Genomic DNA, 27875 nt, shown 5'->3' with positions numbered 1-27875 from the left:
GCCCTGGGCTCTAGGCCTTCAGCTGGACTTGTGTGGGACACTGCTGTGGGATCCAGGCCCCGGGCTGGATTCTTCGGGTCTCTAGTGTGTGCACAGATCTCTTGTGCTCCTCTGCATTTGACTTTTTGGGTGACTGTTATAAATTAATCCCATAAATTATGTGTCCTGTATTAAATCTATTCCCTGCAAACCCTGACTACAACAGAAGGCTTTTGCCCCAGATCCTAAAATGTGGGCCCAAGGCCTTTTGCTTCCCTCTCTGTGCGAATCCTGGAAGACTCCCTGGCGCCCACTGTCTGAGCTTCCAGCCTCCTGTCGTCAAGCAGCTTCTCATACAGCATCTCCCGAGGCCGGGCTGGACCCCTCGGGGCTGGGGACAGTGTCCTCATCTGCCTGCCCTTCACAGGCCTGAGTTCCTGCCCAACAGCAGCCAGCGTGGAGTCCAGGGGTTTTCACAGTCAGTCATTGTACCTGGTGGGCCTGGAGAGGACTGGTGACGTCCGAGAGCCTGTCAGAGCCAGGCTTTCATCCCCTCATCCTGGCATGCCCAGGAGGCAGCATCCGGTCACACCCATCCTGTGACGGGGAACCTGAGGCTGGGGAGGTGGGGCACTGGGCACTGGGCACTGGGCCAAGTGCTCTCCTCGCTCAGGTTGCTGGCACCCACACCCAGCGGGCCTCCTGTGGAGCCCACATGCTCGAAAGTGGGAGTGCGGAGCTAGGACGGAGCCCAGCAGCTGTGGACATGCTGACTCTGCCTGCTCCCAGGAGCCCGGGCCCCGAGACCCAGGAAATGGAGGCAAATGACTTCCTCCAGATAAGGGCAGAGCGAGCCATGGAGGCACGCCGCTGCAGCTGCCGCAGCCTCTCCTCCCCAAGGCTTCCTAGAACCCACACGAGCATCCAAGGTACCTGGGGACGCGCGGCTCTACTTACACGTGTTGCTCCTGTGGCTCTGTGTGCAGGGCTGCTGGGAACACTGCCGTGCCCGCCCTGTCGCGGGGGCCAGGGGAGCCCCCCAGGTCCACGTGAGCAGGAAGTGGGTGCGGGAGGGCTTGCAGGGGCCCTTTGCCAGCGTCATGGCCCTGAGCATCTGGTCAGCACCCCATCTAAGAGGGAGACGCTTTCACTGCGACTGTCCCTGGTCAGCAGAGCTGCAGGGTGGATGTACCCCCTCTTTGGGAAACTCACCTGAATCCCTGAGCCCATGGTTAAATTTCAACCCATGCCTGTCCCTGTTGTGTGAGGACGTTTGGCTTGGCTCAGGGGTGGCTGCAGGGGGACAGCAGCTTCACTGGGGCCACTCAGGTCTCAGTGCTTCAATCTGGTAAACAGATCTGGAGCCGCCCTGAGCCCAGGGGAGGACGTGGGTGGGAAACGGATCGGGCAAAGTCCCTGTCCCGTGTGCTGCTGGCCCTTGTGCACAGGAGAGTCCGATCACCTGGCCACGCGGCCTGCGGTCAGTGTTTGCGGAAACCCAGCCACAGGGCAGTCTGTTTGCTGGACCCCACTTCCCGCACGCGGAGCCCACAGGGATGGGAGTGTGTGCGTGTGTGTGTGCGTGTGTGTGTGTGTGTGCGTGTGTGTGCGTGTGTACGTGTGCACTGTTGCTGTGGGAGCTGACGGTCTCCAAGAGGCAGGACGGCACTCTCGGACCCACAAGGCCCCAGGCAATTGGAATAAGGGGGTGACGCGCACATCCGAGAGCCTGGCACCTGACCGCCCCCCAGCCCGGCTGCAGCCTCTCTCACTTCTCTGGGCACAGACGCTCTCCTTCCACAGGGCCCTGCCGGGTGTTGACGCATCCCCCCTTCAGCCTACCCTTCCTGTCTTCCCCGCTGTGTCCGGTTCTGGAACGTGGGGACATTCGTTTTGTTCTATTGTAAAATTCTTGAAGACATTGGTGTAGGAAAATATTTTATGACCAAAACCTCAGTTGCCCGTGAACTACCACAATCAACAAGTGGGATCTCTTCTTACTAAAAAGCTTCTGCGCAGCAAGAAAAACCACCAACAGAGTGAAGAGACAACCCACAATGTGGGAAAAAAATCTTCACCTGCCGTTCCTCAGATAAAGGTCTACTATTTAGAATCTATAAAGAACTTTAAAAATCACACCTTTCAAATTTAAAGACCCAAACCAAAACTGGGCATCTGAAATGAAAAGACATTTCTCAGACAAAGAAGTAAAAGCAGCAATTAAATATGTGAAAAAATGTTCAACATCACTGGTCATTTGAGAGATGCAGATAAAAACAACACTGAGATTCCACCTCACCCCAGAAAGAATGGCTGCTATCATGAAATCAACCAATAACAAATGCTGGCGGGGCTGTGGGGAAAGAGGAACCCTGCTCCACTGCTGGTGGGAGTGTAGACTGGTGCAACCACTGTGGACATCAGTATGGAGATACCTCAAAGAACTAGGACTGGAAGTCCCATTTGACCCACCTATTCCCCTGCTGGGGATCTTCCCCAAAGAATTAAAAGAATCTTAGCACAGTGATATATGTGCACCCATGTTCATAGCAGCACAGTTTGTGATAGCTAAAGCTTGGAAACAGCCCAAATGCCCATCAACTGGAGACTGGATAAAGAAAATGTGGCTTTTTTATAAAATGGAGTACTACTCAGCCATAAAAAATGAGAAATTGGAGACATTTATAGCTAAGTGGATGCACATTGAGGCGATACTCTTAAGTGAAATAAATAGGACACACATGAATAAATACCGAATAGTTTCTCTGGTGTGAGAAACTGAAAGTGTAAATGGGGACTAAAATGTATCATAGGTAATGTGAAATAGGAAGAAAAGGGGCAAAGGGAAGGAGATGGGAGGGGTAGGGGAAAGGAAAGAGGGGAATGGGATTAATATGAGAAAATGGAAAAATAGGAGCAAAATCTTTGTTAATAGGGAGGAATGGAGGGGTTGAAGGGAGGGCTGGGCAAGGGTGAAAAATAAGAACCAAGAGAGACTATGTAAAGGTGCAAATTTCCAACGATGAATGTCATTATATTGTATACCTAAAATGTACCAATGATTAGAATGAATAATCGATAATGCAAAATAGGAAGAAAAGGTCCAAAGGGGTAGGGGTAGTGGGAGGGGCAGGGGAAAGGAAAGAAGGGTAAGGAAAAATGATGAGAAATGGAAAAAATGGAAATAAAGTCTTTGTAAATAGGGACGGGTGGAGGGGGTGAAGGGAGGGATAGGAATGGGGAAAAAATAAGAACCAAGATGCATCATGTAAAGGTACAATTCCCAATGAGAAATGTAATTGTGCTGTATACCTACAATGTACCAATGAGAGAATTAAAAAAAAGATAATTCTACAATAACTTCTGAACTTTCTTTATATATCTTGAAACATCCTGTAGTAGATACTATGATGTGCTGCCCAGATGCCCCTATATGAAGCATTTGTTCATTCAGGCACTGAGAGTTCTGTAGATGAAAGTTTCAGCTGTCATCTCCTTCCTGGATTGCACAATGCAGAGAGGTCTTTCACAGGAAAACATTTTCCCCAGCATTAGGCCAGGGAAAGTAGAGAGACATAGGGGTTAGGCCGCCCAGCCCAATTTGGAGCAATTCTGAAGATGAACCTAGTTTTAAAGTTGCCAAGCACGGTGGTCTGGTGTGCCTTTATTGCAGAGATTCTCTTCACTTTTCCAGTGGGCTTCAGTTTTCAAGGAGCCTGAGAGAGGCCCTCTTTCTGTTGTTCACTTCTGCTCTATCTTCTGGAGCTCAGGACAATGGCCTTTATGACCCCCTGTGCCTCTGTAGTGTGGAACCAGGTAGTGGCATAGCCAGGAGGCCAGAGGTGGGGGGCGGGGGGCTGCAGGCTCCCTGGAGGCTAAGCTGGTTGCTGGTGGGCAGGGCACGGGGGATGGAGCGGGCTGTCATGGATTATTTTTATATTAGTGTATTTTTTTTTTCCCCAGTCTGGGGATTGAACTCAGGACCTTGCACTTTTGAGGCAGGCACAGTGCCACTGAGATAAATCCCCAGCAGTGCATATATATTTTTAAGAAATGATTGAATATTCCACTAAAAGATGTTCCATCATTCACTAAATTACTCTGTCTATGGGTGGATGTTTGTGTTCTTTCCAAGCTTTCTGTTTTTTTGGTTGTTTGTTTTTGGTCTTATTCATAACACTGCACTGAACATCTTGGAATGAAATTCTTAGGTTTGACATTCGTGGCTCAAAGGACCAACATATTTATTTATTTTTATTTATTTATTTTGAGACAGGGTCTCACTCTGCAGCTCAGGCCGGGCTTGAACTCACAGCGATCCTCCTGCCTCAGCCTCCTGAGTGCTGGGATTACAGGTGTGTGGCGTCATGCTCGCTTGGATGAACATATCCAAACTGCAGCTGAATGTGCTGGGCTCCCACTTTCCTGAGAGGTCACACTCTCAGCTGTGCACCTTGCATTTTTTGCCAGAGATTTCATATTTACCAGCGTCCTCTGATTCCTCAGGTCCTGCCTTGTACATGCGGTGCTGATCGGCGAGGTTCGTGCTTCTACAGTTTGCTGCCAGAGCTGAAAATTCTCCTGTGGCATTGAGATGGTTTATTTCATGTCAACTTGGTCAAACATGATTCTGGATGCTTCTGTGAAGGTGGTTTTCCTTCTCTTTTAGAGCAATGAACACAGAAATTTAAATGGGCTTTGAACAAAGTGAACCGCCCTCCACAGTGTGAGCACCGAATAGAGCGGACTGACCGGGCTGACCTCCCTAGCGGGAGGCCCCTGCCAGCCACCGACTGAGGACCTGCTGAGTTCCTCTGTTCTGTAAGATGCCCCCTCTCTCCCACTTTGTGTAGCTGCTGCTCTGTTGCTCTGCGCCCCCCGGCCCCTGCAGGAGGGACAGCAAGGGAGCTGGGGGCAAAACCTCACTTCCCACCGAGAGGGCTGGGGTCACGGGATCGGCCCATCTGTGGACTCCACGTTCTCTGTGCTTAAACTTCCAATGCTAGCTCTAACCTTTAGGGTTATGTTTGGTAGACTGGACTTCGTGTAACCCAGACAACACTTCAAAGGCAGGATGAAAAGACTGGGGTTTCCATTTTGATTTCTTTCTCCTCCCTTAAAATGCTGTGTTTTCCTAAATGCAGCTGAATGCTTCCCCAAGTACTTGACCGTCCCAAAGTGATCTGTACACTGTCCTGTCGAGGCCGTGCCTCCCTGGAGGCACCTGGGGAGGGGTCTGAACACTAGTTCATATAGTCTTTGGTACCGGGAGTGAGTTAATTAATTCCCCAATAAAGAACAGGACGCAGAGCAATTCATCAGCAAAAGAGCAGCAGCAGAGCAGAGCAGAGCCGAGCCAGGGCCCTAAGCTCGAGAGCTCCTTGTCTTTATTTCTTCAGCAGAAACAGCAAAACAGAGCGCTCTTTAGTTCACAGCAGTTATGTTAGCTGTTATCAGCTCACTGGGACGAGGCGAGACAGCACTTACATGGCCTGGCAGGCTGCGAGGCACACGCATTGTTAAGTCATTCTTGTACAACTGCGGCTTGGCATGCAGATGCCCCAGTCAGTGGAGCCCTGTCCTCAGTGTCCCTACTTTGAGTGTAATCAGAAGTGGTACCCACACGTCCCCAGAGAAGTTCTAGTCCATTTCAAGAGAGGAACAAGAGAGACTTGTGTTGGACAGAAATCTCGAAAACACAGACATCTCTGCGGGGGCTCGTGTTCAATCGTTCCATTTGCTTCTCCACTGGGTTCCTTTCATTCTTTTTTTCTCCTCCCGTAGTAGGATTGAACCTAGGGCCTCACGCAAGCTAAGCAAGTGCTCTACCACTGAGGTACATCTGCAGCCCTTTTATTATTCTATTACTATTTCTTTTCATTTTGAGACAAGAGCTCACTAAGTTGCTCAGCCTGGGCCTGAATTTATGATCCTCCTGCTTCAGCCTCCCCGAGTGCTGGGATTACAGGTGTGTGGCACCAAGCCCTGCTCTGGGTGGCTTTCAGCCCCAGCGTCCCACGGGATTTCTGTGGTTAGCTTCTGTAACCTCTTCCCAACATCAGTGGACTTTAGACCAAGGTGTTTTGGATTCTGTTGTAATTTAGGATCTTTATGTTGGAGACCATGCCTCAAAATGATTAGGAGACACAAGGCAAAAATGTGTAATTACAGGCCCCAGTACTGAGCACCAATCAGACCCTTGGTTGCCTGCTGGGGGGGGGGTGGATAAACAAAGACAAAGACAGGGCCAGGGATTTAGCTCAGTGGTTCCACAGCCTGCCTCGAAAGCTCAAGGTCTCGAGTTTGATCCCCGGTAACAAAAAAAAAAAAAAAAGAAAGAAAGAAAGACAAAGACAAATTTGTGGATACAGAGGAAATAGGAGGTCGATGCCTCAGAGCAAGCAAACATGAGACCTCTCCTGCTTGGCTCATTTTTACTAGCCAGTGAGCAGCACAGGGGAGGGGTGGTGATAAGAAGGAGGTAGGAGAATCAGGAACAAGTTTAGCATCACAAAGGAAACAAGTTAAGATCCTTCCCCATATCTACGTACTTGCTTTCTTTGTGCTGTCCTAAGTAGGTGTTATCTTGCCTCAAGAGCCCTGGGATCATGGGATTACATCCCACCTAGCCAGGAAGCCTGCAGGCTTCTATACAGACTTCCCTGTTCCTGAAGCAAGTCAACATCTGCCTCATGATTTCCGGGCCTATAGTTTGGCCCTCACCAATCTATACATATCATGATTGTTCCCTAACACCCGGGTGTGCAGATGGAGGTCAGGTAGCTCTGGCAGGGAGAGAGAAACGCACTCTAGGTCAATGACTTGATTGGAGTCCAGGACACTATCCAAATATTTTTTTTTTTAAGAGTAGGAAAATGTAGTGGGGAATAGGAATGTGGAACAAGAATAGCTCCTGAGAGACAGGAGGGGTCCCCAAATGGGTTGCCAGTGGGCCCATTTCTCAAAGGAAGTTTTATAGAGCAAAGTCTCGAGGGGTGGGCACAACATGGGGAAACTATAATCTACCAATAAGATTAAAGTGTAGTTGCTTAGGTGACACTGACCCAATAGTAACGAGGGTATATGGATGACATCATTCACCTTGGTCTCAGTCTTAGTGGATGGAGGAGGACAGCACACCCCCGTGAGATAATGGTCTGGTCTATAGGGAAAGGCCAAAGGGTGGCACCCGTAATCTCAGCTTCTGTGCGTCCTCGGGAAGCAGGCAAATCTGGCCACTGTGACCTCACTCTTCTCAGATGCACCCCCAGCCACAGCTTCGCTGGGCCCTCACGCTCTGCATTGACTTCCCGTGCCCAGCCCTGTCTGGCCGCCTACATCATCCCCCCTCTGAAGGGGCATCTCTCTCTGCAGTCAGGGGGCAAGGGGCGTGGCTTCCATCTAACTGCTTGGAGGTGAGAAGGGCCAAAATATGCAGACGGCAGCTAGAGCCTGTGAGTCTGACATTTTGTCATAAGCCTCTCTAGTTTTAGCGGTAGGAAGATAGAGAGGTTGGTGGTTTTGAAGGACAATGTTAGCAAAGAAATTGTAAAACTCTAGTTGAGCTCTTATAGATTTTACCGTAGTTTTCCCTAATGTCCTATAACAGCGGTCATTACCCGTGTAGCTGGAAACTGCCAGAAGGGGTCAGTAATTGGTGCCTCTTTTTAAATCTAGCTTGCCTTGAGGGGAGTTTTGTTTGTTTGTTTTGGGTACCGGGGATTGAACTCAGGACCTTGCACTTGCCAGGCAGGCGCAGCGCCACGGAGCTAAATCCTCGGCCCTTGAAGGGAGTTTTGATTCCTGGGTTTGATCCTAGCAGGCAGGTCCAGGAGGTGGCGCTGTGCCCGGGAGGTAACCTGGTGGGTCTGCAAGCGCAGTGGGCTGGGGTGAGGGCCCGGGCAGCCAGGCCTCGTCCAGCCTCCCAGGTGGCTGGGTCAGGACGAAGGGAGACAGGGCAGAGGTGTCTGCATGGGCCACCCCAGGGGCTGGAGGAGGTGTGGAATGGAACCGCATCGGGTGACGGCGCAGCGCCCCCGTGGTAAAGTCCAGCTTATATTCAGCGTCCGTGGCTCTTCCTTGGAAAGTGTTTAAGGCGCTTTTGCTGCAGTAGCCCAGGACCAGCCTCGGCGGGACCTGATGTCACCTCCGGAGGCCCCAGGTCCAAGCGGGTGACTTTACTGCCTGCAAAAAGGAGGTGGGTGGGAACAGAACTCCACAGCCGTGTCTGCAGAGCAGAGGGTTCTGCTCATTGCGAAAGCACAGGAGGGAGCGTCAAGAGCAGTGACAGCGAAGCCACCGGCACACGGACCCGAGTGGCACTTCTGGGAGCCGGGCCCTTGGGGAATTTTAGCCCACGCACATGGAAGCTACGTGGAGTGTAACGTGCTCATTTACACCATCTCGCGTTCGTATTCTGCGATACACAGGCATGTCACACACAATCAATGTCACAGCGACACTGTCCGCGCGCGACCGTCTGCGCAATCACTCGGGAAACCGCTGCCGCGAGACCCGGAACCTCCTGACTGGCCGGAGCAGATAGGACCCTCAGGCGGCGCACCACACACGGAGCCAGCGGCACTACAAGTCCCAGCAGCCCTCGGGGAGAGGACGGGATGCAGCTGCCGGAGTCCGGAAAGACTACAAGTCTCGGCAGGCACGGCGCGGGGACTACAAGCCCCAGAATGCATCGCATAACTTGCGCATAGCACCGTGGGATGTGTAGTTGTCGCGGGAGCAATGCCCGTCACTCAGTCTCAAAGAGGAAGCATGTTCCTCCAACTGGCCCCGGACGCGACCGTTTTCGCTCTAGCAAGAAGCGGAGGCGTACGAAAGGGCTGTGAGAGCCTAGGGAGCTAATTCTCGGCGCGGGAGACGGAAGCCTGCGCATGCTCGTCGGAGTTCGCAGAAGAAAGCGCGCGCAGGAGGAGCCAAGCGCAGGCCCCGCCCCGGGCAAGGCGCCCCGCGTCCAGGGAGCCTGCGCAGAGGGCGGGGCTCGGAGCGTGGGGAGGTGCTCGCGGCGCCTGCGCAGAGCGGCGGCTTCTCTCGCGAGGACGGACGCCATTATCGCATCTCCTCGACAAACACCACGAGAATTCCGCAGCCCACACGGTAATTGCAGCTCCCGCAGCCGGTCGCGCCTCCACTCCCCCTTCCCGCGGGGCGAGAGCGAGAGCGAGAGCGAGATCTCCGTCCGCCCCCGCCCCGCCCCGCCGAGCTAGCGGCCGCTAACGGCAGCCGGCCCGCGCTGGGGCGGGGCGGGGGCCAGGCCTCTAGCTGCGCCGCCGGTTCCGCACCCCGCTCCAGGCCCGCGCTCCCGCCGGGAGGGGCTCGGCCGGTGTCCGCAGTGCGCGCCCCGGCAGCCGGGCGGTCGGGGCGGGCGCGCGGGGTACGCTGCCGCGGGGTGCGGGGCCGCGGTCTCTCGTGGGCGCAGGGTCGGGACCGCTGCGTGTCCGGTCCCTCGGCGGCCGAGCAGTGGCGCGCGGGTGGCTGCACTCGGCGTCGAGGGCGCCGCGGGCCCGCGTTCTGGAGGTCGTGTGCCTAGGAGTTGACTCCAAGACTGTCTGCGACAGAGATGCCGGGAAGGCTGCCGGACCCCGGGCCCCGTCCGCATCCCGCCCCTGCTCGGGTTCGGCGGGCCGGGTGCCCGGCCCAGCGGTTCAGGAAGACTTAGCTCCCGCATCCCGCCTCCTGCCCGCCGTGGGCGCGCGGCTGTGTGCGTTAGGACTGCCCGAGTATCCTCGCGGCGTGTCCCCTTCCTGGACAGCTTTTGTTTTTCGGTTGTTCGCGTTCTCCGCTCCCCTGATCTCCCTACAGGGTTGCGACTCCTCAGGGATGGAGCCCAGCCCTGCAGCCTCTTTCCCCAGGCCCTGATCCGGGTCAGTTACTCTTCAGGTACCAGCTGAGAGTTTGCTTGTTCTGTTCCTGGTTTCTTCAGGATGCCTGCCACGCCTGCTTTAATCTTGGCTTTCTCGTTCTAGCGAGAATCTCTGCCAAGTGGCTCTCACTCCGTTTGGATAACTTTTTCCCTCTTTGGAGATGTTCAGGACTTTATATCTGGCCCTATGGCTTTCTGCAGTGTGCCTATGTATGTGGAGCCCCAGTCCGAGTGCTCAGTGACTCTGTGGACTTGTCCTTCACTTCTGGGAAATTCTCTTGGGTCGTTTGAGAGTTTATTGCTCTGATTTTGTGCTTTTTTCTTTTAGGAGATCCTGTTAGCATGTGGTAGACAGCTTGGCTTGACCCCTCTTGTCTCTGTTCATTCCGTGCCATTTTTCTTGTTTCTGGAAGAGGGGTTCAGTTTATCGCAATCCTATTTTAATTTTTAAATTTCCAGGATCAAACCTTTACTTTCTAAGAATGCATTTGTCTCGTTCCTTTCTCGTGGTAGTTTATTGTTTATGAATGCATTATCTGTGCCTCTGAGAAAAGTAATAAGGATTCTTTTCAGTTTTCTTTGTTTTGATTTCTTGTTTACTCTTAAGATTACCCATTTTTTTTGCTAGATACTGGTTTGTTGCGCATGACATGTACTCCTCCAGTATTAGTACATGGCCTCCTCCAGTACTGGTGATTATCACTGTCTAGGCAGGAGGAACCTGGCAAAGGGCACTGGGTCTATGTGGGATGGATTTACCCTCTGGTGACTAGGAGGTTGTTATGATGGGACCTGGAACGCCCAGGTTTTTCTCCCGGCTTTTCGGAAGCCTTCTTGGCCTGGGAGTTGCTCCACCTCGACTCGGTAGGGGCGCCAGAGAGTCAGCGCCTCTGTACCCAGCGAGAAGGCTAAGGCCCCACTTCCGTGTGCACCAGCTGGTTGTTTGCTTTCCTGAGTGGAAACCTCTCCGATCCAGGAGGACATTAGTGAGATCTCTTGCCTGCATCCACATTTTTTTCTTGTGGGTTTACTCTCTTAAAGGTCATTTCAGTGGGAGAAGCAGAGGTCACTCACCTTGAACAGAAATTCCAGCGCCTGCTTGCCTCCTTGTGGCTTTGGTACCGTTGCTCCCCTACTTCCAGAGGGACAGGGCAGGTGCAAGGTCACTGCCCCACGGCTGCCTGTCCCCTGGAGTGGAGCGGATGGTTCTGCTCTGCAGCCTGGGGGGCCAGTCAGACGTGTGTTGCCGCAAGCAATGTGCTGGGGTTACTCAGTGTGTGCCCAGCATGTGGTTTCAGGAGTGCCTCGGGTCAGTGTCGCTGTGCCTGGAGCGCAGTTTGATGCAGTCTGGCAGTTTGTCGCACTTGGAAATTGTGAGGGATGAAGTGAGCCGCCTTTCCCAGGCTTGCTAACAGTGGCCCGAGGCCTACAGCATCGATCAGCATTGCTTGGGAGTTTGTGAGAAATGTGCTTTTACCTAGACCTACAGAATCAGAGGTTGCAACTTGGTAAACTTCTAACAATCAAGTAAGTTTAGTCTTTTCAGAAAAGTTGCAAAAATAATAGCACGCTTCCCTATTCTTTTCACTAGCCTCCTCTGGTATTGGCACTGAGGCAGTGAAGTGTCCATACAGAAGCCAGAAACTTGGCACTGGCACAGTGCTGCTAACTGCAGTATAGACCTCATCCAAACTTCAGTTTCCCACTAATACCCTTTTTCTGTTTCAGGACAACACAGGATCCTGTACTGCACTTAGGTTTCATTTCTCCTTCCACCTGTGATATTTACATAATTCCAAAATATCTCTCTCAGCCGGGTGTGGCAGCTCAGGCCTGTAACCCCAGCATTCAGGAAGCAGAGGCAGGAAGGCCTCTGGGAGTTCAAGGCCAGTCTGAACTACATAGTGAGACAGTGTCTCAAAAAACAAACAACAACAAAAACCCCAAATATTTCCCTCAGCATATTTATAAAAAACAAAGGGTAAAATAGAATAGTGACTTCCCAGTGGAAACATTCAGCAGGTGCATCCTGAAGTGAGTGACCAAGGGTAACATCACTAGTAGGAAGACACAGGTCAGAACCCCGTGAGGTGTGCAGAGGACCTGTCACTTCTCTGGTGGCGCCAGAATTGCAGTCTAAGCAAGAGGAAATGTTAGACCCAAACAGAAGGTGTCACCAGTGCCCTGACCAGGGCCCTTCAGAAGTGCCCAGGTCTTGAAAGATGGGGAAACTCAGAACTTGGAGGCAGCAAGAGGGCCAGCTGTATGTGTGCCCGGGGACAAAGGGACCTTGAGTCCTGTTCTGTGGCTGATGGGTGGGGCTTGGGGGGAGTGGGGTGTGGGCACAGGTTCTGGATGAGTTTGCAGTAGTGGTTCTGTTGATCGCGCTTGGTGTAGCTTTAGGTGATTAGCCTTGGTTTTTCCTCATAATTGTCTCTACTGTGTAAGTCCTTCATACTTATACAATTAAATAACTCACAGGACAAGGCAAGGCTGATTTTTTAAAAATGTCCGGTAAACCACCACTTCTGCTATTTAAATCTTGAAAAAATAAGCATTTTCTCTGAAGGAAAAGACTTCTGAGAATGGGTCCATATGGAGGGTCCCAGTGAGAATGTCAGCTAACAGCTTTAGTAAGTCCTCATACCCTTGGAAAATAACGATCTTTATTTTCTCACGCATGTGATGGTCATAGAGCCTACATGATCTACACTGTCAGAGATGTTCCTCTGGCTGGGTGGGGAGGAGTTTTAGGGCGTCTGAAAGCAAGATCCAGAGCACTGCTGCTGCAGGCTGTGCTTGCTTTGTCACCAGTGCCTGGTGCCCACTTAGTCCTGGCAGGAGGATGCGCCGGGAGCCACTGCTCTGAAGCGGAATGCGGCACCTTCACTCGTTGCTCTGAGCCTTGCCTGGTACACACTGCCCTGCCTGCCCTCTGTCCTCAGTTCCCAAGGTCGGGGCGACGGGGGAGCACTGGCCCCTCTGCCCCCCTGCCTGATGCGGAGCCCAGCTGAGCTGTGTGAACAGAGGAGTCTTCAAGCAGAGCCCGGAACCCACCGTCTGTCCAGGTGCCCATTAGAATGTGCTGGGAACACCAACTGCTTAAGCTGCGGGAAGACCATGCACTGAAGTGCTGTGGAGTCGCAGGAAATGGATTCCTGTTTTGAAGGAACAACTGTCTTTCACATCTACACAGTGGAGACATCACCACTTTGATTAAAAGTGTGTTGGATCATCTTTCCCATAGTGGAGTGGAGGTTGGATCTGTTCGGTGGGAGAGGGAAGGACGTTCTGCATCACATTGTAAAGCGGTGGAGAGTGCCTGGAAAGAGGGGCCAGGAGGCTTGGGCTCCTCTGAGCTGTCAGATCAGGCACGGGTCGCCTCTGGGCGGGGCTCCACGCTGGCCGACTTCATAATAAAGATTTCTGTTGTGTGTTGTGAAGAAAGCAGCTCTGGGCTCCAGTTATTTTCCCTTTTTCTCTAAGCTGGAAAAGTGGTCGGGTAACTTGAAACATTTAACCATTTTGGAAACAAAATGGATTTGGGTAAAACTAGAAGTGAAGACACGGCGTGTGTGCATTGGCATTTCCTTGTGGTCTGAGCTACATTTCCTTTGAATGTGGCACAAGCCAAGGCCTTTCACCTGGATGTGCAGCCTCTGAGGCCCCTGGGCATCCGGGGCTGCCTTGGGCACAGCCTTGGCTGACATGCGGCCCTTCCAGCTTGGTCCTGCTTCGGTGGGAACCAGTGCTGGGCCTTGGAATGGAGTGCCTGTGCTTTCTTTCACCTGCAGTGCTGCCCGAAGACCTCAAGTAACACCCCGTGTGGGACCTGCAGGGGGCCGGGTGTCCTAGAGATCTTGCTGCTGTCACATGGGCAGACACAGCTTGCAGTTACAGTCATGCAGTGCATAATGAGGTTTCAGCCAGCCACGACCTGCATGTACAGTGGGGGTCCCCTAAGGCGGTGTCACCCCAGAGCTCTCAGAGCCTCTCCTCGAGACAGGGTCTTGCTATGTCGTCCAGGCTGGCCTTGAACTCATGGTAATCCTCCTGCCTCAGCCTCCCAAGTGCTGTAATTACAGGTCTGTGCAACCATGCCCAGCTGGCCTTCCAGTTTTGAAATGAAGCATTTCGTGGATTTTAAAGATTTATAGGATTTAGATCATTTCATGTTTTTGCAAAGTGAGGGTTTGACATTGGTATGTTTTGTACTGTATTTAACGTATTCCTGCTGCCTTGAACCACCAGTGGTGCATCCAGGACTCCCACTGGCGGCTTGTACCCCTACTGGGACTGCCCCACGCTGCCCGATAGGACAGTCAGTGGTTAGGGGCCGAGCCAGTGAGATAGATGTGTTAAAGTCCTGCTGTGAGTGTGGTAAAGAGTCTAAAATTCTGATTTGTTTAAAATCCTCCTTGTGAGGGAGGAGGCTGGAAGCTGCAGGGCTTGAACAAGATGAAAGGAAATGGATACGGCCTGGGGAGTTCAGCCTGATGCTCAGTGAGGTCCCTAGGAGCCTGCCCTCGGGCTTCTACCCCACACTCTGAACCCTCCCCCTCCCTGCGTCTCACAGGTAACCCCTGCTCTGGAAGGACCAGTGCTGGGACTGGGGGGCGGGCTCCGCTCAGCGTGCTGCCTGGGTTCTCCCTGGTCCTGAGACAGTTTCGGGACTTGGAAGATGACAGCGTCACTAAAGCATGGCGGCTCCTAGCTGAAGTTGGAGCTTTCTGTAGAGCCAGAAACCATTCTTACACACTTGGCTCTGTGGGCCCTTCCCCGTGCACCCTCCGGGCATCCGCCACAACCAATAGCCAGGCCCCTTCTGGGGGCTGCAAGCACAAAGGGGTGTGGGCAGGCCCTGGTCAGGTGTAAGGTTGCAGTGATCCCTGGCACTCCGCAGGGTCCCTGGTTTCAGGGGCCACCAGCACCCAGGCTTCACCTTGGACCTGGGGTTTTGGGGATCTGGAGGGAGCTGCTGAGCAATCTCATCTCAGGTGAAGGCACTGAGTGTGGGTCAGGTTTTTAAAGTTGATTTTGGGAAAATCTCCCTGGCTGTTAGTGATAACCTTTCAGGAGTGTGATGAGCATTAATTCAATCACCTTAAGCACGGAGAATGTGCCTGCCCTTTTTCTGCCTTTGCTTTTGGAGAAAAAGCCTCAATACCTTTTTTTTTGGTACCAGGACTCAAACTCGGGACTTCGCACTAGCAAGGCAGGCGGCGGAACCACTGAGCTAAATCCCTGGGCCCCCCAATACCTTTTTTTTTTTTTTGTACCAGGGATTGAACTCTGGTCCTTGGGCTTGCGCAGCAGGCAGCGAAACCACTGAGCTAAATCCCTGGCCCACCCCCAATACCTTTTAATGGGAATTGGGTTGTGTTTGTTTTAGTATTGTCAGGCTTAGAAGTTGCAGGAAAAATGCAGTGAGTTGTGGTGTAGCCTCCTGTATTCTCAAATGTGGATATTTTATCATCTTTTCTTTATTATCTGTACAACTCTTGTTTTTACTGAACAGCTTAAGACATGAGTCCCTTGGGCCGGGGATTTAGCTCAGTGGTTTTGCCGCCTGCTTCGCAAGTGCAAGGACCCAAGTTTGATCCCTGGTACAAAAAAACTGAAAAAACAAAAAAAACAAAGACATGAGTCCCTTGACTGTTAAGTAGCTAAGTAGCTATTTTCTAAAAAGGTCATTCTCTTATATAACTGCACCATAGTTATTAAAATAATTTATCTTTATCTTTTTTTTTTGAGATAGCATCTCACTAAGTAGTTCAGGCTGATCTTGAACTCACTGCTTCTGCTTCAGCCTCCTCAGTGCTAGGATTACAGGTGTGCTCTACCATGCCAGCCAGGAATTTACTGTTTTTGTTATGTGTTATCTAAACAACAGGCCTTATTTCCAATTTACTGATTATCCCAATAAAGCCTTTTATTGCAAAAGAAAAAATCATGGAATTTGGTAGATCCCAGTTTCCCCCATGAATATTTGCTGTGTCCTACATAATCATTAATTAGACGCCATACTCTTTACAAAATACACAGTAGTAAAATTGACTTTCTCTAGGGTTATTTTTATTTATTTATTTATTTTTGGTACTGGGGATTGAACTTGGGTCCTTGCACTTGTGCAGCAGGCAGTGAAACCACTGAGCCAAATCCCTGGCCTCTAGGGTTATTTTTGACAGAAGCCACTACGAGTAACCATGTCCTTCTGCCATTGTGTCAGAGATATGGGAAAGACAGGGCTGGTGAGGTCCAGAGGCTGAAACCCACCCAGGCTGTCTAACATGCTGGTGGCCGACCTGGTTTGGGTGTGGGTTAGGTGATCCTGGTGGGACAGGTGTTGCTGGCTAGTTCAGAAGAAAGGTCCCACGTTACCAGACACGTTCTTGTTGGGCCGATAAAGTTGCCTTTCCAGGGAGTCCATACTGTTCAGGGGTGGGTCCACTTGTTTATCAAAATAGTCTATAATATTTTGAATTACAGAATTAAAATTTGTGCACCCTGAAAATCAGCTGAAAAGTTTCTTAAAGGCAGATATATTAATGCATGAGTCATATCTCTTTAGTCAAAATGTAGCAAGAAGATTTTCTTTAGATTTAAAAAGAACTTTTACTTGGCAGTTATCTGAAAGTGCAGTAGTTTCTTCTCCCTCCACTGCTATCACAGGCCAAATTTGTGACCAGAATTCTAGTTGACTTGGGATACCCTGTCTCCTTGCCAGCCTTGGTCTGGGTCAGAGCTCCACGTTCCGGACAGCCAGCGCTGTTGGGGACAGAACTGTGTTCCACTGAACCCTCTAGATGAAGCGTCTCCAAGGGCAGTTGTTCCATAGGCATGTTGGGATGTCCTAGGACATTGTCAGAAGAATTCTAGTCTCATAGAGGTATTTTACTATTAATGTAACTTCTCCACAGTTAAAATGATCTACGTAGACATTTTGGTGGTTAAAACTTTTCCCCAGTCTTAAGTCTGATCCAGTCCTTTTGGTTCCCACAGACGGCAGTTCTGGCCTTTGTATCTCTCTTTAAATCTGATCACACCTTGAAGAGAAGGATCATTTTTTTGTTTGTTTGTTTTTTTGGTACTGGAGATCAAACTCGGGTCTTTGCGTTTGTGAGGCAGGCGATGGAATTACTGAGCTAAATCCCCAGCCTGAGAAGGATCATTTTTAAAAATACATTTTATTTTATTTGATCTCATTCTCCCCCTCAAACCCCCTCCCCTCCCTATGTACAGAAACTTTGTTTCCATTTTTTCCTTCTATTGTCACTTTTTTCTTGTCCCTCCTTTCTCCCTCCCCCCCTTGTTCCCTTCTCATTTGCACACTGTCTTCTCATTTCCCAACATTTATTATACATCTCAGTCCTTATTTCCACCTTTGGTTTCTCGCTCCACAGAAACAATGTATTTAAACATGTGTGTCTGATTTATTTCACTTACGAGTATGGTCTCAAGGTCCCTCCATTTAGCTAGAAATGCCTGAAGCTCGTCCTTCTTTATGGGAGAATAGTATTCTACTGTATAAAAAACTACAGAAGACGAGGGTCTTGTCACCTTTGAGTAAAGCTGCCAGGGCACCGAAGCCAGGACCAAGACCAGACACTTGGCCCACTGCGGGGCAGGCGGCCATGTGGGGGTCAGCAGTGTCCAGCGTGCATCCTTCACTGTGCCTGGACTCCCAGGGACCCTCGAAGGCTGTGACTGTTACCTGCCTGGGCATCCCCCATTGCTAAGTGTCACAGCTGTGCTGTTGGAGACGGCGTGAAGTGAGCAGCCTGCAGTGTGATGGCGGCCAGTGGCTCCTGGAATTTGCCTCCATCCTGTCACTTGCTCTTAGTGACTGTCCAAGGCGGAGGCCAATCTGTTTTTCTAAAGTGTTGCTCATTAGGGCTGCAGATCCCCCTAAAGCTTTGGGAGCTGTGGTCCTGAGCTGGGGATGCCTCCTGGATGCCTGGGGCGGAACAGCTTGTCTTCTGCTTCAGGGAGGGACTTCCTCTTGTGTGTTTTGTTGTGACTTGTGATAGGTTCTCTTCCCATGTGGTACTGTCATTTTGGTGTATTATTTTGTAGTGGTATTTTATTGAGAATTAGAAATTCTTTTAAGTGGGCAGGGGATTTAGCTCAGTGGTTTCCACGCCTGTTGCGCAAGTGCAAGGACCTGAGTTCAATCCCCGGTACCAAAAAAAAACAAAAAAAGAATTCTTTTAAGTGATTTTGGATAATTTGCAATGTTCAGTATTAATTTTTATAGTGTCTTTCTAGTACTGGCAGTTGAACCCTGGGATTCTCTACCCACTGAGCTATACCCTCAGCCCTTTTAAACATTTTTAAATTTTAAGGCAGCAACTCACTAAGTTGCCCTTGAACTTGGGATTCCCTGCCTCAGTAGCAGGGATTGTAGGTCTTTGTCCAGCTTGAATTTTTATCATCTTAGAGCTAGTATTTCTTATATGAGCATATGTCAGTGGGAAAACGACTTTAAACTTTTTGTTACTGTTTCTAGCTCATTATCTCAGTACAGGATGAGGTGTAGTTGGATGTAGATACAGCCGCAGAACTAACATGAGGTCTGCATGGACGCGTAGCTTTCTGCTGGCCAGGTGTGAGCGGGCCTGGGCTGTCCCCCTCGCCCTCATGTCCCTGCGCTTTCCCTTCTGGTTGTGAGGAAAAGATGCCCACATGGCGGGAGGGGAGCAGAGGCCGCCTGGCCAACACTCGATGCTTTACCCTGCTCTGCCACAGAGCTCGTGAGAGTCTGGAACTTGGAGTCTTTAGAAGTGAGCTCTACATTAGGCGCGCTGTTTTTTCAAACTGTGGGTCTAAACTCAGACCAATTTAGTGGGTCATGGCCAGCGCTGAAAGAAAAAAGAAAGAATGTTCATCATAGTAGTTAGAGGGTGTGTATTGATTCCTGGTACTGGGATCGAACTCAGGACCTTGTGCTTGCCAGGCAGGGGCAGTGCTGCTGAGCTACATCCCTGGCCCCTGTTCCTGGAACTTTTGATCCGTGGTATAAATGAACATGTGTACTTCTTTTTGTTGTTGTTGTTGCCAGGGGTCGAACTTGGGTCCTTATGCTTGCGAGGCAGGCAGTGGAACCACTGAGCTACCTTCCTGGCCTGAACGTGTACTTCTTATTGCTGGTCCCAGTCTACAGTGGATGGACCCTTCTTTGGTTTGTGTGTCTGTTGGAGATTGTTGCATATAGGGTTTGTGCTGGTTTTGGGTAACTTAGATGTAGTAGTGTTTTAAAACACCATCCTCCTAAGCCACTGATATGGGTGTTGTGATCTTTGCTAGTTAAAGTCTGGTCTCAGATTCAAGTTACTGGTAGTCCACGGAGATCTGACTAGATACCTTGCAGCAGGTAACCAGCCCCTGAGGAGCCAGGGCACAGACCCCAGCACAGCAGCATCAGCCCGAGCAGCGTGGGGTGTGGGAAGTGGTGTGCTGTGTGCCCATGGGGGTCTTGGTTGAGCTCGCGCCTGTGCCCCAAGTGCCTGAGTGCAGGCGCTTTCTGTGTGGCACAGGGACCTTCTGACTAGCTAGGCAGGAGACCCGAGCAGGGCAAGGACAGGTGCACGCAGGACCTGGGTGTGAGAGAGCTGGGCCTCAGGAAGGAGTCAGCATGAGGGGCATCCTCGGGCGTGGTGACAGGCATTGCTGAAGGTGAGCAGGCAGGAGAGGTCCACAGGGCTTCTTTCCCAAGGAGCTGGGAGGTTGGTGGCGGCCCCTTGCAGTAGCGACGTGCAGAGAGTTCAGCGCAGGAAGTGCTGGGCTGGCTGACCCAGTGGCAGCAGCCTAGGGTGGTGGGGATGCTGGCCTAAAGGCACTGGATAGTGCCCTTGCGGGGCAGGGAGCCTTCAGTTAGCTGTCTGACTCCATGACCCTTCAGGACTGAGAGTTCGTGTCTGCTATGTACACTTTTATATGTGGGGTTTTTTTTTTTGGTATTGGGGATCGAACTCAGGTCCACTGAGCTAAATCCCCAGCCCTTATATACGCTTTTATAATCCTTTCGGCTAAAACTAAGTTTTATGCTCACTTAAAAGTTAGATTTTCTTTTATCCCATTTCAGTGCCTTTGTGATTTATCTTAGGGGTACCCAAAATATTTGAGAAATAGCAAAGTTAGAAATATATTTGCAGCTGCACATTTTAGTTTATGATTATTCATTGTTGACAGCTGGTGAGTGGCTTTTTTTCAGTGTTAACTGAATGATTTTGTTTTTCAGTTAAAATTTTGATTAGTAATTGTGCACATTAACGGGGCACTACGTGGTGCCCTGAGGATTGCCCTCCCTAGGCTTTCCAGCAGGGCATTCACTCCGCACCCTGCCTCCCTGTGCAGCCTGAGCAGTGCGCCCACCAGCCAGCTTCATCTTCATCGCAGGCTGACTGAGCTCCAGCAGGGCCGGCCCTGAGCATGCGGGGAGCTGTGTGAGGCTCTGCCCTAGCAGGGTCCACATGCTGTGAATCAGGTGCCAGGAAGGAAAGGGGAGAGGGTGGGCAGCTGCTGTTGGGGAGCTAGCTCTCACTGCTGTGACCCAGTGTCACTGGGCGGATGGGCAGGTAGATGGACACCTGGCAGCAGGGCCTGAGCCAGCAGTGCCTGCGGAGCTTTGGGGGCCAGGTGGGAGGACCGAGTGGGTGGAAAGGAAGGCTCCAGGGAGGCACAGAAAGGCCAGTGCAGAGGGCCGTGGCCTAAGCCATGTCTAGTGTGACCCCTGAATGGTCTGCTGGGAGCCATGCAGAAGGCCCTGTGTGAGGTGGCAGGCCCCATCCAGGCCGGCAGTGAGGGGCCGGAGGAGGAACCCGCCAGGATGGGGGTTCTGGCCCTAGCCACGCGGAAGCAGGTGTTGCCACCAGCTGGATAAGGAGAGCAGGAGCCAGAGCTGAGACTGGAGATGAGGCCCCGGGGCGGCGTGCTGGGCATGCCTGCATCCTGAGGTCTGAACTGCAGGGTGAGTTTGCAGCATTAGCAGCAGACATGTTGCTTGCCCCCAGGTGGAACGGCCAGGTGCCTGTGCCCGGAGAGCAGAGGGCCCAGCACTGAGCCCTGGCAGCCTTGGCAGGGAGGTGATGTGGAGCCAGCAGACAGCAGCAAGCGGAGGACCCTGCAGGAGCGAGCAGAGCACCTGGTCGGGCAGCTCTGGGGAGAACAGGTCCCTGGGGCAAGGAGAGGCCCCAGCTGGACGGGCAGCTCTGGGGAGCGCTGACCTGAGGAGGAGCAGCGGGTGCAGGTGGAGCACAGGGAGGGGGCCGGAGGTGTGAGGGTGGAGGAAGCAGGGCTCAGACTCCGAGGCCAACAGCAGTGGCAGGGAGGACAGGAGGGCCTGGCTCCGGAGTGGCTCTTTCCTGTCCCTGTGTGCACCCAGCTGTGCAGGGCCCCGAGGCCAGCCCAAGGCTCCCCAGTGTCCACCACACCTTGGCAAACAAGCACGGGGTGCTGATGTCCAGACAGCTGTGAAGAGGAGGCGGGAGCCTGGTCTCCGTCCCAGTGGCCACCTTCAGCCGCTTGGTCTTGGTGTGGTGCTGTGCAGACTGCTCGGGAACTCTCTGCCCGTGTCCTTCCTGTTGGCCATTGTACAGACCTTTCTGTCTTGCTCATGTGGTTTACGTTGTTCTCGTCCAGGCGGATGACTGCGTGCATGGTGCTGACGGCGTGGTTGTGCTGACCCCTGCCGTGGAGCGCCTGGCATGTCATGCCGGACTGTGGGCTCTGTTTTCTGTGAGCATCCTGGGAGATGCAGGTTCTAAACAGTTATTGCAGCAAGAGTCTTTACTGCACATTAATCTTAGTCCAGTTGTCTTATGATAGTGAGACTGGACTACCCCCAAGACTTCTGAGAAATGCAGTTTTCTTATGCCAGTGGCCACCGCATGCAGTGCTCTGCTCCAGCCTTGGGCTCACTGCCCTGGTTTTCCTATTGAAACCTTCACTGTTAGCAGAATTTTAAATGACTCTTTATCCTGGCAACAGAATCACTTTGAAAAAACAACTTGGATAATGGTGGTGTCCTCATTTGGAAGAGGCTGGGATCCAGGATTTTAGGGTGAGTTCAGGGTATTTTCTAAAGCCATTCGCAGAGCTTTTAGAAAGCAGGGAGAGTCCTGAATTGGGCCTTTAAAGACTGTTTGCTCTGGCCCTGGCTGAGGCGGGCATTTACCACGGCGTCTGTGGCCTGGGGGCCATTGGTTGTTTTAGACCTGCTGGCTGGTTATTGTCTTTCTTGCCAGGCAGAGCCAGTTGGGGGTGGGCATGAGGGTCCTGGGCTCCTTGCTTCCAGCTCGGCCCCTGGGCCCATTTCCGCTCTCGGTCCCCCCTCCGCAGGCTTAGAACCTGGCGGGGGCCTGCTTAGGGCTCTTCACTGAGGGCAGGGAGGGGAGGCTGGGATGGGTACAGAGTTCTGGAATTTGTGCAACCTCTAAAACTTTGTACAGTTTGTCTGCCTGTACTTCTTCCTGGAGAGGGATCTGTATAGTTTTTTGTTTGCTTTTTAATTCTCAGCTTTGAAAGCAATCTGTGACTCTGAAGTGTCGGGGGATTTTGTTTGGTTTTTTGAGGCAGGGTCTCGTGCGCCACCACGCCTGGCACGACTCTAAAGTGTTTTAAAGCTACACTTGGAATTGGCAGAATTCGGTTGGGCAGTATTATCAAATGGAGGACCGTATTGAACCCAGGGCCCTCACACTCAGCCACACACCGCCTTTTATTTATTGTCTTTAAGTTTAGAGAGGAGGTCTTGCCAAATTGCCCAGCTGAGCTTGAACTTGTGATCCTCCTGGTTCAGCTCCCCTGCACCACTGTGCATTGGCTTGTCTGATCAGTTTTTGCAGTTGTTCCACTGTGTGTGTAGTCCAGGCTGGCCTTGAACTCACTTGTAGCCCAAGGTGGCCTCTAACTCCTGGCAATCCTCCTGCCTCAGCCTCCCAGATGCTGGGATCACAGGCGTGTGCTACCACACCTGGCTTTATCTGATCATCCCCCCCCCCCCCCCCCCCGTACCAGGGATCGAACTGGGGTCCTTGCGCTTTCACAGCAGGTGGTGAAACCACTGAGCTAAATCCCTGGCCCTATCTGATCATTTTTATGAAATGTATTTTTGAAAAGGTGATAAATGCATGTCATAAAGTGCAGAATATTACAAAAGAGTGAGACAAGGAAAATTATTTCCTTTCGCCCCATGTCCTGGCCTGTGACTGTCTTATACTTCACCTGGAAAGGGTCAGCAGATCTGGCTGTCTCCTTTTAGAGAGCGGGTGACTGGGGTTGCCCCCGGGAGGGGTCTGCCTCTGCCCTCGGGGTGGGTGCTGTTCACGCCCTGCTCTGCCCGGCTTACCTCTGTCCTTTGGCTGGAAGAAGGCTGCCTTAGTTGTTCTGTTCGCTTCTTTAATGTAGATGTTCGCACAGATGCAGGAGTTGTGTGCGTGGGAGCACAGATGCCTGTTCCCCGCGCTGCCTGAGAGGTGGTGGCCGCTGCCCTCACAGTGCGGGGCTGGTCCTGAGCTCCGACAGCCTGATGCCCCGCTGGCCTTTGCCAAGCTGCCGGGAAATGGCATTTTGTTCAGATTTGTGTTTTACCAGTTACACAGCAGGTTGAAAATCTTTTCCAATTTTGACCTTTTGTTTTCTCTACAAATTCACTTTGGTTTCTTCAGCTCAATTTTGAGTAGGTTTATGGTTATCGTCTGTTGCTCTGACAGGAATTAGCTATTTGGCTTGTGTGTAACAAGGATTGCTTTTTTCAGGAAGCCCTGGCATGTTCGTGGCAACATAGTATTTCACTTCAGTACTGCAGCCTGGGCTCCAGGGAGGCTGCAGCTGCTGGGTTGGTCGCAAAGGACAGAGGCAGAGTGTACACACACACACACACACACACACACACACACACTCACAGGAGTTTCCGCTTGGTTTCTTCTTAATCTTTATCCTTATTACTCCATGTTTGCAGTACACAGTGACCACAGCCCTCATGGGGAGCCGGGGCACACGCGCCTCAGTTCCTTCCATGTTCCCTCCCCTCCAACCCCTCCTTCCCATTTGAGGAAGCTTCATCCCCCCTCCCCCAGTTCTTTCTTTTTTTCATCTCCGCTCCCCCCTCTCCCTCCACCCCTCATTCCCTTCCCATCTGAAAAGGATCCCCGCCTCCCACTATCTACCCTTTATTCCACTCCTTCTTTGTGCTTTTGGTTTCTCATATAAGAGAAACTGTGAACTGTTTCAGCCGTGTGTCTGATTTATTCCACCTAACATTGTGGTCTCCAGATGCATCCATTTTCCTGCCCATGGATGGCTTATGCCTATCCTTGTTTATGGCAGAGTAGTACTCCATTGGGTATAAATTCCACATTTTCTTTACCCACCCATCTGTTGGTGGACATGTAGGCTGTTTCTAAGATGTAGCTGTTGTGAATTGTGCTGCTGTGAACATGCTGTGCGTGTGTCACTGTAATATGATGTCTTTTAGCTCTTTTGGGAGATAACCAAGAAGGAGAATAACTAGACCAAATGGGGTCTCTAGTTTTAGTTTTTTGAGGAGTCTCCATACCAGTTTCCACAGTGGTTGTCCTCGTTTACGTTCCCACCAACAATGTAGAAGGGCTCCTTTCTCCCTGCAGCCTCGCCAGCATTTGTTGTTATCTGATTTCTTGATGATGTTCTTTTTGGAGTAAGATGGAACCTTAGTATTGTTTTAATTTGCATTTCTTGAATGGCCAGTGGTGTTGAACATTTTTTCATGTATTTATTGACCATTTGTACTTCCGAGAAGTGTCTGTTTATTTCAGTTGCCTATTTTGGGGGTTTTTTTGATACTGTGGATCAAACTCAGGACCTTGCGCTTATGAGGCATGTGCGGTGCCACTGAGCTAAATCCCGGGCCCTCAGTTGCCCATTGTTTGATTGGGCCTTTTATTTTGGGAGTGTCTGACTTTTTTGAGTTCTTTATATATTCTAGGTGTTAGTCCTCTGCCCGAGGAATAGTTGACAAAAATTTTTCCCCAATCTGTAGGTTGTCTCTTTACTTGTTGGCCGTTTCCTTTGCTGTGCAGAGGCTTTTTAATGTGACCCCATTTCTTGATTCTTGGTGCTATTTCTTGTGCCACTGGGGTTCTGTTCAGAAAGTCCTTGCCTGTGCTGTGTCTTCCAGAGTTTTACCTGTTTTATCTTCCAGCAGGTCAAGTGTTTCTGTTTTAACATTTAGATCTTTGACCCATTTTGATTTTAGTTTAGGGCATGGTGAAAGATACGGGTCTAGACTCAGTCTTCTGCCTGTGGATAGCCAGTTTTCCCAGCACCATTTACTAAAGAGGCTGTCTTTCCTCCAGTGTGTGTTTTTGGCCCCTTTGCCAAAGATCAAATAGCTGAATGTGCCTGGGGTTGTTTCTGCTTTAACTGTTCTGTTCCATTGATCCACATATCTGTTTTGAATTCAGATCAATATTGCAGCCCCCAGATGTTTACTAGACTCTTGACTCTGATCTCTGTGTCTTGCCTTTTTGTGTTCTGAAGGACATCTGGAATGATAGCATTAGAATCCCTATACTCGGGGTGATCAAAAATAGAGTGAATGTTTAAATTAAACACATTGCCAAGAATGATGAAATAAGTATGTCTGAAGTGAGGGGGGAATATTTTGAGGGGCATTAATGATGGGGTGTCTTTTATTGTAATACATTTTTTAATTTAAACATTCACTCTATTTTTGATCATCCTTCACTTATCAAATGTTTACAATGATTTCTTCCTCGTCTACCTTATTGACTGGATCTGGCACCATGTAACTTCTGGCTCCTCCCCGAAGTCAAAATGACCATGAGAGGGAAATGTTTGAATGGATTCAGGACATCAAGACAGCCACAACTGCTCAACTAACGACAGTCAGGAAAGAGGACTCTAGAGCTGCTGCAGAAAGTGGCAAGAACAATGGGAAGAGTGTGTTTGAAACAAGGGCAATATTTTGAGGAGGATTAATGGCATTGTGTTTTTTTACTGTAATAACTTTTAAAGAATTTAAACCTTTCACCATGTTCTTTGATCATACCTTGTAAATACTCATTTATGCACAAAGCTTTCTCAGAAGGGACTTCTAACACTACTGCTCAATGTGATGACTGAAAATTGTTAAAGTTTGTTTTGTATGTGTGCTTCCTGCCCCTTTTAAAACAGTATAATCTATCTATGTGTTGATTATAGCTTAGAGCTGTTACATACTACCATGTCCTTCACAATGTTCGTTCTACATATGAATATAGAATGCTCACCACCAACCGATTTTTTTTTTTGGGGTACCAGGAATCGAACTCAGGTCTTTGCGCTTTCAAGACAGGTGGCGGAACCACTGAGTTAAATCCCTGGCCCTACCAACTGATCTTTATGTTGTGTCTTCAAGTGATTTTGCTTGCTTAAAGTTCGATCCTTCTTTCTTCCCTCCCTTCCTCTCTTCCTTCCTTTTCTTTCTCTCCCTCATCCCTTCTTTGCTGGAGGTTGAATTTAGGACCTCACATCTGTTATGTAAGTGCTCTACCACTGAGGCCCAGGAAAGTTTTCTTGAGTTCGTTTTAATTTTATTTATTTATTTATTTGGTACCGGGGATCAAACTTGGGTCCTTGCGCTTGCGCAGCAGGTGGTGAAACCACTGAGCTAAATCCCCAGCCCTTGAGTTCGTTTTTAGTATTCCATTTCATTGCTTTGGCTTTTGCCTTCAGATTCTCCTATTATATATGTGTTGGATCTTCTTTGCCTGTCTGTGCTTTTTCTTTTTCTTGGTTTTTCAAGACAGGGTCTCACTGTGTAGTTCAGCCTGTCCTTGAATTCATTCTGTAGCCCAGGCTGGCCTCAAACTCCTGGCAATCCTCCTGGCTCAGCCTGCTGAGTGCTGGGATTATAGGCATGTGCCACCAAACCCAGCTGTGCTACTTTTTCTTGAACTCTTTTTCACTTCTTTTATTCTTACATTTTTCTTTATTTGCTCATTTTGTTTTTTGTTAAGAAACTATTGTGGGTTTTTTCTCTTGGTTCTGAAATTAACTATTCATATCTGTGTGCTAATAGACTATAGTTTGAGGAATGTGGCCTCATTTTATTTTGGAAAATAAGATCTCTCAAGGCCTAACGAAGGAAAGTCACAGAAAGTTCTTCTTGGAGATACACTGGGCATGGATGAGTATCACTGTTGCAGACCAGTGGTGCCTGTGGCTGGGACACTGGCTCTCTGGGGTGTGGCTGCCCAGCAGGACTGAGACACCTTGGGAACATGTACTGACAGGGTGTTTGCTGTCCACACTTGGGCCACTTTTGCCCTCTGGAGACTTTCAGCGTGGGGATGAGGTCTGATCCCTTTTCAGGAAGAGAGCTTTAGTTTTTGTGCGTGTATGGTGCTGGGGATCAGACCTGGGCATCACACATGCTGGATATGTGCTGTACCACTGAGCCACTCTTTGGGCTAGAAAGATGACCTTGGAGGTGGTCTGAGGGTTGGGACAGAACTGGAGAGGCCGTCAGGTGAGGGCTGGTACAGGTCCTTCAGGAAACAGCTCACAGTGCCCAGAGAGCGCTACCTTCAGTGGTTGAGGGCAAGGGGAGCCCTGGGCTGAAACAGTCTGCATGAACACATGTGTGTCAGCTGCTCTTGTCGTCCTACATACACTCTTTATTAATTTTCCCCTCCTCTCTTGGCTTTTACAGGTGACAGCCACCCAGGCGCCCTGTGAATTGGATTCTTGCCCCTTGACTGGGCCCTCTTCTCGAATTCTGGATGATGTCAGAACAGGACCTGGCGGATGTGGTTCAGATCGCAGTGGAAGACCTGAGTCCTGACCACCCAGGTACAGAGCTATGGGACAGTAGGTGAAATGTTATTTCCTACTCCTTCAAAACCACAGCCACTCCAGTAGCTTGCTCTCCTTTCAGTTAAGCAGAAGTAGCCCAGTGTGGTGGTGCCGTAGGAGGCTGAATGGATCATGAGTTTGAGGCCAGCCTGAAACATGGTGAGACCCTCTCACAGAC

At 50.6% G+C, this 27875-nt stretch overlaps 2 protein-coding genes and 1 long non-coding RNA gene across 24 annotated transcripts in view; 2 read left to right on the top strand and 1 right to left on the bottom strand.

The window, feature by feature from the left end:
* Positions 1–1331, bottom strand: part of Ca5a (carbonic anhydrase 5A) — a 31414-nt gene extending 30083 nt beyond the window's left edge. For 7 of the 11 annotated variants that reach the window (XM_087197132.1, XM_087197164.1, XM_087197218.1 and 4 more), the window contains exons 1-2: positions 1192–1331; positions 937–1109 (exon numbers count right to left, since the gene is read on the bottom strand). Coding sequence is in view for 5 of the 11 variants with exons in the window: in XM_087197041.1 (XP_087053167.1) it covers positions 937–1093 (157 nt within the window). In the remaining 6 variants the exon portion in view is untranslated. The other 4 variants (XM_087197256.1, XM_087197098.1, XM_087197003.1 and 1 more) reach the window with 1 other exon arrangement.
* LOC110348733 (uncharacterized) lies at positions 157–5176 on the top strand. The gene is made up of 3 exons (XR_015445837.1): positions 157–908; positions 4252–4334; positions 4486–5176. It is a non-coding gene; the product is annotated as an uncharacterized LOC110348733 (long non-coding RNA).
* A 2720-nt stretch (positions 5177–7896) lies between these two features.
* Positions 7897–27875, top strand: part of Banp (BTG3 associated nuclear protein) — an 81713-nt gene continuing 61734 nt past the window's right edge. For 5 of the 12 annotated variants that reach the window (XR_015445659.1, XM_087196784.1, XM_087196771.1 and 2 more), the window contains exons 1-2: positions 21897–21920; positions 27555–27694. Coding sequence is in view for 11 of the 12 variants with exons in the window: in XM_087196784.1 (XP_087052910.1) it covers positions 27625–27694 (70 nt within the window). In the remaining variant the exon portion in view is untranslated. Of the gene's footprint in view, positions 9094–9166; positions 9371–21762; positions 21921–27554; positions 27695–27875 lie in introns of those variants that run through there. The other 7 variants (XM_013071446.3, XM_004842696.3, XM_013071448.3 and 4 more) reach the window with 7 other exon arrangements.

Source organism: Heterocephalus glaber, unplaced genomic scaffold, assembly GCF_053883595.1.
Source record: "Heterocephalus glaber isolate CG9 unplaced genomic scaffold, H.glaber_assembly_v1.0 deba00000071, whole genome shotgun sequence".
Lineage (NCBI taxonomy): Eukaryota > Metazoa > Chordata > Mammalia > Rodentia > Bathyergidae > Heterocephalus > Heterocephalus glaber.
This window is presented reverse-complemented; position numbering and strand designations above follow the sequence as displayed.